The sequence below is a fragment of the Solanum pennellii genome, chromosome 8 (assembly GCF_001406875.1).
Source record: "Solanum pennellii chromosome 8, SPENNV200".
Lineage (NCBI taxonomy): Eukaryota > Viridiplantae > Streptophyta > Magnoliopsida > Solanales > Solanaceae > Solanum > Solanum pennellii.
This window is the reverse complement of record NC_028644.1, coordinates 2,946,531-2,959,818: the sequence shown is the minus strand read 5'-3', so window position 1 is coordinate 2,959,818 and position 13,288 is coordinate 2,946,531. Positions and strand designations below refer to the sequence as shown.

General features: G+C 32.1%; 2 protein-coding genes and 1 pseudogene across 2 annotated transcripts; 2 read left to right on the top strand and 1 right to left on the bottom strand.

The window, feature by feature from the left end:
* Positions 1–5,026: 5,026 nt before the first annotated feature.
* LOC107028936 (probable WRKY transcription factor 53) lies at positions 5,027–7,098 on the top strand. The gene is made up of 3 exons (XM_015230185.2): positions 5,027–5,592; positions 5,881–6,009; positions 6,164–7,098. The coding sequence occupies exons 1-3, from the start codon at positions 5,264–5,266 to the stop codon at positions 6,786–6,788; spliced, it is 1,083 nt and encodes a 360-aa protein (XP_015085671.1). The 5' UTR covers positions 5,027–5,263; the 3' UTR covers positions 6,789–7,098.
* A 1,897-nt stretch (positions 7,099–8,995) lies between these two features.
* Positions 8,996–9,891, top strand: LOC107027411 (annotated as a pseudogene).
* A 287-nt stretch (positions 9,892–10,178) lies between these two features.
* On the bottom strand, positions 10,179–12,746 carry LOC107028937. Its single transcript, XM_015230186.2, has 3 exons — positions 12,355–12,746; positions 11,063–11,080; positions 10,179–10,793 (listed from the first exon to the last, which is right to left on the bottom strand). Exons 1-3 carry the CDS (start codon positions 12,680–12,682, stop codon positions 10,603–10,605), a joined length of 537 nt encoding a protein of 178 aa, XP_015085672.1. The 5' UTR covers positions 12,683–12,746; the 3' UTR covers positions 10,179–10,602.
* Positions 12,747–13,288: the final 542 nt, after the last annotated feature.

Genomic DNA, 13,288 nt, shown 5'->3' with positions numbered 1-13,288 from the left:
CTAATTTTAATTTTAATTTAGCAATGAGTTCAAAAAAAAACAATTGAAATATGTGACTTTAAAACTAAAGCATGTGTAATTTGTCAATAGATATTTTGATCTTTGTAATTTAAAATTTATCATAAAAAAATTAAAATTAAAATATTATTAAAAATATATTTATATTTTAAAATAGAACAATAAAAAAATAAGACAAATAAATAAGAAAGAAATATTTTCAATGTATAAAGAGATCAAAGTACACAATGTATGGTAGGTTCTTGAAGATTGAACAAGTTGAGTTATATATCAAAAGCAACAACTATAATATTCCTGTAACATAATATAATTTCAGAAGTGAAGATAAGAGATTATGGTGCATATGCATATTTTATTCATACATTATACATATATTGAAGTTTCTTCAGATATACTTTCAACACAAGTATAATAAATTAAAGCACATAATAGGAGGGAGTACATAATAAAAGGCCAAGTAAAATTACGAAAGAAAATAATATTAGCACGATAACAATGATATGACAATTGAGAGAAAGCAAGTGACAAATAAAGAAAGTAGTAAGTACCAATGCGAGCCAGGAATAAAATAATAGAGGAATAGTAACAAAAGAACTAACATAAAACTATACAACACTAGATTATCTACTATCCTTCAACATATCGTCCATATCATCCTATATATATTTCTATTTAAGGTCCATCATTGTTAACCGTTGATCATACTTTTGTGCATATCCTCTCTCTAAGAGCATCACCTTTGCCCTTTTGGGATATGTATTGATACTATATAACTATCTATTCAGGAAGGGGCTTTGGATCCTTTAACTACAAAATATTTTCAAGAGCTTTTAAAAGTGTTTCGTATGAAGTTTACCTGGTCAATATGAGAAGGTACTTTAATGAGAAGAATATTAGAGAGCATGAGTGGAACCAAAAATCAGTGTTAGCTCCATTTCGAATTTGTCATTTTTAGCCCTTAAGTATTGATGATACTGTCCGAAAATAGAACTGATTTCACTCTAAGTCTAGACAACCAGGTTTGGAGGCAACAAACCAAATGAGTTTTCGGTAATTTCTTTTGATGAAGAAAGCAACCTAAAGTATGCCTCCCTCTTATTGACCAGGTCAACTCCTTTGCTAGTTAATTCTCTAAAATCACAAGTGTAGTGATCCGAACTCATAATCTTAAGATCGAAAGTTAGAACACTTATCATTCGAGCAACTCCAACTTCTCCAGCTACTACAAAATCTACTCTTGAGTGATTTCAATTTTTAAAATTTCTAATCCTATCACTTTATATCCACACGCATTTTAGGATCCTCATCTTTATTTTCACAATTTTTATTTTTGAAATGTATAAATTCTTGAAACTATAAAGTGAAAAATCAAACAGTGTCAACAATAACAACTAGTGAAATAGCAATATTTGGAGAAGCTTATTGAAGCATCTAGAAATTCATGTGGTTGGTGATTGTTGATTTTTCGAATTGTCTTTATTTGGTAAACAATTCCATTTAAGAGTATATTAAAAAAAGACTATATTTACATCACTATACTAAAAAGGTCTAATAAATACGAATTTTATCATTTATCTCTCATAAAAGCTTGTAATTAACAATAACAACTTTGTTTAATGATTCATGGTGATTTCATGCTATATAATTGATAACGGATTTTACTATTGAAAATAGGGAATTTATCTATCACTAATTTCAAATTATTATTTTTTAGTAATGTTGCTTCATTATTTCAAATTTATCTTTGAACATCTAGAAGTACAATCTTTTCAAGAAAAGAAAAAAAGATATATACAAGCATTTTACACGTTTCGTTTTTTCTGTACTTTGACAAAATCAAACTTGTTAGTTAGTTAAAAATGAGAAACAATTAATATTGCTAAACAATGGATTCAAGATACTGTTAATTCTATTTAACAATTGAAAACTATTGTTAATTCTAGTTAATAATAAATTAATGGTTGAATTTAACAACAATATATAACATGTCTACTGTGATTCTACATATAGATTTTTAAAAAAAATAGAATATACGTAAACTTTAACCTTATCTCTTATAAAATAAAAAAATAATTTCTAATAAACTCTTGATTACAGAAAAGCTAACAGTTAGAATACATCAACTAAATTAAATATAACTATTTATTGAGGATAATCTTTAATTCGAAATTAAAAATTAGGACGTGTACTGAAATATTTTAAATTTGAAGAATCAAAGTTCTATTTGTTCTGTCTGTTCAAAAGATAACAATTCTTACCCTCAATCTTTGAATTAAAATGTGATTTTAAAAAAGAGACATATTTTCTTATAACTTAATCATTAATGTCATATATACACAATGACAAAATTAGGAATTTAATTAAGAATGTTTGAAATTTGAATTTTTCAAAAAAATTTATATATTTTATATTTTTTAATATAATATAATATTATTCTTCGACGAAAAATGCTTAACTAGTCATTCTTCGTTATAATATTATATGAGATTTGAATTGGTCAGCCATTGCACTTTATTTTTTTTGTATCTAGATTCATAGAGTTATTACGTAAGGAATGCTACGTAACAATATCGTAAGAAAGATGTATATTAATTAATTAAGGTTTAGTGATAGTAGTGGACACACAAGCCAGTTACAAAATTTAGATAATAATTATTTTATAAACGATTCACACTACTCTCGATTCACACTACTCTCAACAAAAGTCCTTAAACCACCCCAGTAAACCAATTATTATAGTTATTCTACATATATCTAAAATAATATTGTGATTTTTTTAAACAACGTTTTGCATTGTCTTCCTTTTAAGTAGAAATTTTGTTTTTATTTACTGTTTATTTGATTTGATATCAAATATATATCAGTTGAAAAGTTTTCTTCTCATCGAATCTGCAAAAAAGTGTTATCAATACGAGACTTTTACTTCTAATAATGGAAAACGAAATTCGAGTACTAGCAATCAAAATCAATTGAATTGTGATCACCTCAACTATCATTTTGCCTCGAAAAACTATTGATCTAATGACATTTTGATTTCCCAAGTTGAAGATGGTGTGTAAGCTCCAACTTCGTTCAGTTGAAAAAAGAGAAAAACAAAATATGTTTTCTAATAGACTCACACCGTCCTAGCATTATTTCTTTTTAACAGAAAACAAGGGTCTAAAAAAATTATTTTTATTTTTGGAAGTTTTTTCCAACAGTAATAAAATTATAGATAGATTTTTTTATGATAATAGTATGAATTGATTCTGTTGAATCACTAATTTGTTTGATAATTTTTAATAGATGGATGAAAGTTGTTAAGTTTTAAATACTTGAAGAATGTTTTTTTTTTTGTTAACAATGATAATCTAGAGACGTAGTTTCAGTTGGGGTATAGTAAGAATAACTTTAGCCAAAATTTGAGTTATACACATGGATGGATTCAACTTATTGACGTCGATTCTTATAAATTCAACTCGATGCAAGTGTCCATGTTAGCACAGGCCCTATATATGTTATTTTCTTGGTCTCACTTTATGTGACATAGATAGAATTTAGAGAGTCAATCAAATTTTAATATGATTTTTAATTATTTTAAGTTGTTACTGATTGTAATTTATAGTACCTTTTTACCTAATTTTTAAATAATATATGCTCTTGTCCCAATATAGGTAACACAAATAGAATTTCAAGAGTCAATCAGTGAGTATTAATTATTGAGATTTACAATACTTTTTGTGTAGTTTTCAAATTAAATAATTCACGTTACTTAGTGCAGTGGCGGAGCGACCATATATTAGGGGTTCATCCGAACCCCCTTCGGTAAAAAATTATGTTATTTTTATATGGTTAAAATAATTTTTTATGTATATATAGTGGATGTCGACCCCCTTTCGACTACTTCGTGTGTCTATTTCTTTCAATATTGAACACCCTTATCAAAAATTCTGGCTCCGCCTCTGCTTAGCCCCATGTTTTGTGACACAAATAAATTAATTTTATAAATTAATCAAACATTTATAAGCTATTGAATTATTTATATATTTTTAAAAAAATATTTTAAGTTGTCAAGTATTATAATTTATAGCATCTTTTACCCACATATATAAAAAAAATTAAAAATTAAAACAAATAATTAAAACGAAAGAAAAAACAATTGAATATAAGGAAAACTGTCAAGCAGACATGTTGATCATGACCTACCTGATTATCCTTACCGGAGATAAACATGTGTCGACTATGACCTACCTGATTATCTTCACTTATACATTATATATTAGTAGTCGAGATACTTTTAACTGAAATATTGTGTAAAGTTTATTAAAATTAAAATAATAAAGAATATAAGCTCGATATTAAAAATCTTTGGACATATAATATTAAAATTAGTGGGCAGGTCTGAATTGGTCAGCCAATGGACTATTATCTGTTTCTACAGTTATTATGCAAAAGAGTGAATGGTGAGGTTGAGGCAAGAGAATATATATAATATTATAATATAGCATATTTAAATTATTTTGTTATTTGTAATAAGATTATACCGCAATAATTATATATAAATTAAAACTCTTTTATAAACCTCATATTTTTATTTTTTTTAATTTCCCATTATTGTTCAATGTCTTCCTTGAAACTCGACTAATTAATTCATATTGAAAAAGAGAAATCCTATATTGAAAAGTAAATATGATTCCATACATAAAACTAAAACTCAAAGACGTTTAATTAAGGATGTTGATTAGAGATTGCATATTAAAAAGTAAAACGCTCTAAACAAAAACGATTTTATACTCGAAATTCAAATCCGAGACTCGAACTCGAAACTTCGAAAGATTTGAAGATGATTGAGATTATTGAAGTTTTGAATTGGTCAGCACTCAACATTTGGACTTTCTTATTATCATGACCAAAGACCAGTCCACGTTAGAATTACTCGTTTTCATCAGTCAACTTTCAAACTCTCCATTTTTTTCCACATGCCTTTTTGTTTCACTATAATTCCTTCCCTTTTAAATTCAAATGTTTCATTCATTCAACTTCTCCATCAAATTTCACAAAAACTCATCAACATTCTAAAATCCCACAAAAAAAAAAAAACTTACTCCATTTCCCAAGCTTGTGTTCGTTTCTCGAAGTAACTTGCTCGTTGATGACATTCTGCTCGTAAGTAGGTTCACATCGTGTCAAGTGTATTACACCAATTGAACGCCTTTCTAGACTTCAGAATAGCTCCCCCTTTACTTCTCCGATTTCGTCTTTCAAAATGGATTGTGCATCCAACTGGGAATACAAGACACTCATCAATGAGCTAACTCAAGGGATTGAACACACAAAGCAACTTAGAGAACACTTCCACTCTACAGCTTCAACTTTTGAGAATCAAGAATTGCTTCTTCAGAAGATTCTTTCTTCTTATGAGCAATCTCTGTTGATTCTCAACTGGGGTGGCTCAACAGTACAATCCCCGCCGGCTCTACCACCATCAGCTGGTGCAATCGAGTATTCGGTATCCGTTAATGGAAGTCCTAAGAGTGATGACAAGAAAAGGAGTGACCAAGATCAGCATGCGCTCATTAATATTTCAAAGAAGAGGTAGAAGATCAAATTCCGTTCAAAATGACACTTTTCTATATTTAGAAAATTCATCTAACTTCAAACTTCTCGTTTTACCTTTAATAACCTGCTTTTGTAGCTATAGAAATGTCATGACGTGTTTAAAACCACAAGATCTAAGGATACTACTTTCGTTATGTGCCAAAAAGTCTTTTCTTTTTTGGGAATCCGTGTCAAGTCAAATACTACTACATAAAATGAAAAGGAGAAAGTTTTAGTAGTTAATTTTCATTGGTCAACTAACCTGGTTCTTGATGGATATTGCAGAAAATCACAGCCCACATGGACTGAACAAGTCAAAGTCAGCGCGGAGAGCGGATTTGAAGGTCCTACTGATGATGGATATAGCTGGAGAAAGTACGGACAGAAGGATATTCTAAGAGCTAAATATCCTAGGTAATAAGTCAACTTCAGTAACCTGCATGAAAGTCATAAACTCATAAAAATGAAAAATGAACTTTTCATTCGATCGATTAACTGTGGTTCAATCATAAATCAGTTGAAGAGTAGAAACCTATGTTCTGACACAAAGTTTACTTGTGTTTTGCAGAAGCTACTACAGATGCACCTATCGTCACATGCAAAACTGTTGGGCAACAAAACATGTGCAGAGATCAGATGATGATCCGACTGTATTTGATATCACATACCGAGGCTCCCATAATTGTCATCATGCTACTTATTCTGCACCACAACCAACATCGCCAGAGAAACAAGAATTCGAAAACCAAGCCGTTTATCCAACAGGGCAGCAATATTCAAATCAAGTGTTGATGAATTTGAGAGCAAACCTGAGAGTCAATACTAATGACTTGGACGAGAATGACCCAGCAGCATGTCATTTCTCCTTTGTTCCAACATTTTCTTCTGGTATGACAGACGATAATCGACATTTCCAGATTTCTCATGTCGATGACAATCTGATAGGTAGCGGCTATTCACCGTCTTTTGTCTCTCCTACTACCCCTGAATCAAACTACTTCTCAGTCTCAACCAGCAGCCAGATGAATGGTTATGGAATGGTTCATAACTTGCACCATTCGGAATCAGACCTCACTGATATATTCTCAGCCAACACTTCCACAACGAGTTCTCCAATTGTGGGTGATTTTTCACTTGACCATTTGGAGCTGGATCCAAACTTCCCATTTGGTAACCCCAAATTTTTCTCATGAACCTATACGGTAATACCCTAGAAAAAGGACAATAAAGACAAACAGTTAGGATGTTATCACCAAGTTACTTTATTGAGGTCGATGATCCTTCCTTTAGGAATTAGTATAGATATTATTGTAAAAATTAACAACAAATTAGCCACGTATTAGAAACTAGCTATCGTATTTGTACCAATAGTCTACTGTGTCAAGGGCTGAAACTTCCAGTATTAGACATCAAGCTGCTAAGTGAAATTAAAGCATATTCTTGGTTATTGAACATTCAAGATTTTTAATAAACTACAGACAAACTATGTCGAGTTTATCTTTCCTTGCTATATCATATTAGTAGACGAAGAACAATTGATGAAACCGCAAAGCATTAAATCTAAAAACTGCAGGCACTAAGATGTGACTAGCCCTTAGGCTTGTTGCAAACAGACAGTACACTGATGCAATGGAAACTAAAGTTGTCTCTAGTGACCGATAGGTCACGAGTTCCCCGAACCCTTCGTGAATGGGGGATGCTACATACATCGGGCTGCCCTTTTTATGGACAACAGAATTAGAAAATCTATTACTAGCAATTAAACCATTAAAGAGAGCACGCCATTTACATGAAATTGTTTGGAGCAGGTATTTTGATAGTCAGGAGAACCTAACAATAAATTCCGACAGACTAACAAGTAAATATAATAGTTTAAGAATGAGATAAACCATCAGAAAAAGTATGGAGCCACAGAAGATGGTGATTAACTAAGTTCTTCAATGCTTGCAGTATGACATCGATTTATGCAATCTATACAATAATCTCTCACCGATAAGCATCAAGATGAGACCCTTGTTTATTATAGAGAGGTAATTTTACAACGAGTGTCCTGTTATAATGGTAGATGTTATTTAAGTTAAAATGTTGTCATATGGAGGCTAAATGTAACACAAATAATCATTTCAAAGTAAAACTTGGCTATTATAATGAAGTGTTGTTCCAAAGGACAGTTGTTGTAGAGAGGTTTGACTGTGTATTTAATTTCACATAAAAGACTCGATATTGTAATATTAATTACCTCCTACTTCTATTTACCATAGTTCGAGTTGTCAAATGATTTTTAGGATTTAAACTCACACTTGATATAAAAACTTATTTGTAATTGATTTCTAAATAATTTGATACTATAAAATTTCTTTACACTATTAGTCTATTACTGTATGTAAGCTAAATTATTCTTTTATAGACTACTGACGTTTTGAAATGGTCAACTCTCAATATTTGGACTTTCTTATTAGCTATCTCATTATTTTCACTACTTATAAGAGATTTTGACCAAACACCAGTCCAAGTAGAATTCAGCAGTCAACTTTCTAACTCCCCTCCACTTCCTTTTCATCCACATGCCTTCTTGTTCACTTTTCTCATTATTTATACTACAGATACTTCCCTTTTAAATTCAAATGTTTCTATCAGCTTTGCTTCAGTATTCATCTCCAACAAAAATCTCTTTAAGCACCCCCCACCCCCCACTATACACATACTTCAAAAAAAAAAAAAAGACGAGCCTTTTCTGTATCCAAAATTGTGCTCATTTTTTGGGGTAGTGAAGTAGGTTCACATCATATCTAAGTTCCTGCAATCTGTTATGCTAGACTCCTCTTACCTACTGTGCATGCAACTTCAAGGGTATTTGAGAAGATACCTTTTTGAGTTAACTCAAGCAAGAAACTCAAAGTGTCACGTCAGGAGAAAGAGTTAAGCTACTAAACTAAGCTGTTGTTGGAGAGCTCGGTATAAGCGAATTGCAGCTTCCACCTTTATATGCTTCACAATAAGTCCCTTTTTATTTTCCAATTCCTTCCTTTAAAATGGATTGTTGTTTCAACATGGGAATAGAAGACACTCATCAATGAGCTTACTCAAGGAATTAACACGCTAAACAGCTTAGAGTTTACTTGAGCTCTGTAGCTTCCACTTCTAAAAATCAAGAATTGCTTCTTCAGAAAATCTTTTCTTATGACAGAGAATGTATGTGGAATAGAGAAGTTGTTCCCAATACAAAGACCAAAAGAAATGTATTAAAGACGATCATGCTTATGTGCACATTTCAACTTCAAATATAAAATGTTCTCCTTTTGGTCATTCTGCTTTATAAGTACATAATTAAGATGACAGCAGTATACTTTACTGGGAATTTTAGGAAACAGAATTCTATTTTCTGATACCAAGTATATATATGTTTTGCAGAAACTACCACAGATGCACATATCATACATGCAAAATTGTTGGGCAGCAGCAAGTGCAAAGGTCAGATGATGATCCTAGTCTCCAACTGTATTTGAGATCACATACAGGGGTTTCCATAATTGTCATCAAGCTACTTATTCTGCAATAAACCCAACATCGCCAGAGAAACAAGAATTGAAGAAACAAGCCGATTATCAAGCAGGGTAATATTCATATCAAGTATTGATGAACTTGAGATCAAACCTGAGAGGCAACACTAATGACTTGTACAAGAATGAAACAGCATGTTCTTTCTCCTTGCCTGAACATTCTCTGGTTTGACAGACGAAAATTGACATTGTTTCCCATGTTGATGATAATCTGATAGGTAGCAGCTATTCACCATCTTTTGTCTCTCCTACAACCCCTGAATGGCTGAATCGAACTACTTCTCAGTCTCATGCAGCTGCCAGATGTATGGTTTTGGAATGTTCATCACTTGCACCATTCAGAATCAGACCTCGCCCATATATTCTCAGCCAACACTTCCACAACAAGTTCTCTGATACATGGTTGAGATTTCCCTAGATCATTTGGACCTAGATCCAAGCTTCTCATTTGATAACCCCATTTTTTTCTCATGAACCCAAGCTAATATTCTTGAAAATGACAATAAAGACTAACAAACAGTTCGGATATTATCACCGAGTTGCTTTGTTAGGTTTGACTATCCCTTCTTTAGGAATTAGTATAGACATGGATATGATTGCAAAAATTAATAGCAACTAGCCTCAGGTTAGAAACTAGATATTAAATTTGTATCAATAGTGTACTGTTTTCAACGGCTGAACTTCCAGCCAATTGACACCAAGTTGCTGAGTGAAATTTAAGCATATTCTTGCAAAAGGCTATTGAAAATTCATAAATTCTATCAAACTACAGACAGCTAAGGGTCCAGGTTCACCTTTTGAATATAACAACATATTCAGTATAATCCCACAAGTGGATCTGGGGAGGGTAGTGTGTATGTGGACCTTACCCCTACCTTGGAAGGTCGAGAGGTTGTTTCTGATAGATCCTTGGCTCAAGAAGAAGCATATCAAAGTAGTTCAGGAAAAGAAATAAAGGAAGTGGAGAAGCCACCACAAAATACTAAAGACAGCATGATGGAGCATTATGAAAAAAAGGGGAACTTAAACTATAACAAAATAATATTATAATTGAAGTACAAGAACAATAAATTGTAACAGATATCGAAGACTGACAAACTACAAGAGACTTCTACGACTACTTGAATAATAAACTTGAACAGATTAAATAATAAGCACATGCATGAGAGCTAGAGAAGATGGTGATTAACTATGTGCTTCATTGACTGTTCATAACATTGATTGATGCAATCTATACAACAATCTTTCTCTAATGATGCATCAGGATGGGACTGTTAAACCTATGCTTGCAGTGAAAATACAATGGACAAAAGAGTCCAAAGCAGCATCCAGTAACAGCATATACCTAGTGAAACCAGACGGGCAAAGAAAACGCAACATTTTTCTTTGAACCGCCGCTGATATTCAGATGTCTACAAACAACAAAAGGATGATAGGTACATGTCAACTAGATTGATGACTTCTTCTCTTCTTTAATTCTGGAGACATCATTGTTTTTGCTCTCTTCAGCATTCTCAGCTTTCCTAATAGCTTCCCTTAGCCCCAACACAATGAATAAATTGGTTAAAGTGAGCAGTGACTCAGCTCCTCCATGCAACCAATCAACGTTGGACAAGGAAGTTCCATAATGCACCTTCGCTGTTCCAAAGCACGTCAGTTAGAATTACAGTTCAAAGTTAGAAGGGCTCATTTGGCTTAGCTTTCTAAAAGTAGTTTTTAAAAATTCAAACTTCAGTAACTTTTAACTTAAGAAAATGAAATGCAGGGGTACCTACTTTTAACTTTTTTCAAGTCGTTTTAAAATATCCAAACACTCTTGAGGGCTGAAAACTACTTAAAAGTTGGTCAAGCTAAGCCAAACACCCTCTTACACAATCAATAGATTCTTTGCTGAGAGAGGAAGTTACCGTAAATTCCAGCAGGAACTGCACAAAAGAGGTGAAACAGAAAGAACACAATGTCAAAACAAATCAAATGGAGTTAAAACTTAAAATGATATTACCAGTATAAAGATGTAATTTTTTGAAGAAGAATATGAGGTAGATATGTAAAACATAAGCAGAGAAGTATGTGGACAAAATTTACGCACAACTACTTCTTTTATCTAAGTAGGCAAAGCTCTAGGCAGAGAATCTTAAAGCATCGATGAAATGCATAACCAGTCATTAACCATGATTGGTCAATCACATCGAACCCAGTATCTATGCAAGGCAAATATTTCAATGATTGCTCTCATCGAATTTGAACCTAGAAACAACATACTTAGTATAGTTCTATAAGTGGGATCTGGGGAGGGTAGAGCGTATGCATACCTTACCCCAACCTTGGCAGGTCTTACTACACAAAAAGCAAGCAAGATGTAGAACCCCAAAAATGTAAGCTTTGGGGCAGTTTTTCGATTTGGTGATGAAGTACAAAAAACCCACATAAGGGAGAGGAGAAAAAAGCCAAGAGCTGTGAAGCTATGCTCTGTGAGTCAACATTTGGTGCCCATGGAACAACAGGCAAAAATCCACACAAATCTTGCTCATTATACATAAAGTTTTCTACTTTCACCACAGTTGAATTGTTTGGTAGTACTTCTAAAACTGATATTTGTTTGGGAACAATTGAAAAATGGAAAAGCATACAATAGGGTTCTTCCAAACAAATATAATATGATGAATACTCTTAAGGGGTCATTTGGTTGCTGGTTACGAAGAAAATTGTTAATCAATTAAAAATGGCACTACTGATACTCTTTGTTTCATCCATTTATTTGTCTTACTTCCCTATTTAGTCGGTTTCAAAAGGAATGTCTCTTTGGAACTCTTTAGTTTCAACTTTCCACGTGTCATATTCAAGACTACAAAATTAAACCATATTTTAATACATTCTCCGTATTTTTAGTTTAAGACTACAAGATTCAAAATTTTCTTTACTTCCGTAATATCCGTGCTAAGCCAAAAAACTAAACAAATAAATTAAAACGGAGGGAGTATAAAGTTTTCTACTTTCACCACAGATGAGTTGTTTGGTAGTATTTCTAAAATTAGGATTTGTTTGGCAATAGTTGAAAAAATGGAGAAACATAGGAACCAAGAATAATGGGGTTCTTCCTAACAGACACAATATGATGAATACTCTAAAACAATAAAACAAGAGAAACAATAAATATATATAAACATAAATATACAAGGAAAATGTTGAAGGAACTTACTTGTGGCACCCACAAAAGCAAGCAAGAAATAAAACCCAAAAAGTGTAAGCTTTGGGGCAGTCTTGGATTTGGTGATGAAGTACAAAAAACCCACATAAGGGAACAGAGAAAAAGCAAATAGCTGTGAAGCTATACTCTGTGAGTCAACATTTGGTGCCCATGGATCAACTGGCAAAAACCCACACACAATTCTTGATCTTTTGCTGTAAAGTCTTGTTTTTTCCCCATAGTTGAGCTGTTTGGTATTTCTCAAATTGTGGAAAAATGGTGAAGCAGAGGAAGCAAGAATGATGGGGTTCTTCCAAACAGGGTGTAAACAGTTCAGCATTTTTGCATCAATGGCTTCTTCTTTTTACTGTGTGTTGAAAAGAGAAATGAAGGCTCAACCATAAGTAAATGATAGAGTGAGAGGAGTTGAATATGGGCTTGCTGGACTATTGTGAACCAATTCATAGTTGGACTAATCTACTCAATTAAAGATGGCCCAAGTGCCTTAGAAAAAAAATAATATAAATTACATAAATCTCATAGTTTTAATATAAAACTACAATCTATTTCTAATAAGTTTTTAATTACATTAATCTCTTAAAAATTAAAAAAATATATAATAATTAAAGCTCGGATACATTAAATATTGTCTCAAATATATTAATATGTAGCTCAGATACATAATATATAGCTTAGATACATTAAATAGTAGCTCAGAGCCTCAGATACATTACTATGTAGCTTGGATACATTAAAAACTAGGTCGAATACATAATATGTAGTTAGGATATGTTAAATACTGGCTCGGATACGTTAATATGCTTAAGAGAATTTGGAGATTTTAAAAAGTAATAGAAATAGTGGAAATAAGTGAAATAAAATGTGTGTATTTTTGTAATTTGTCCCAAAATATTATATAATATAGCTATAGTTTTGTAGTTATAGT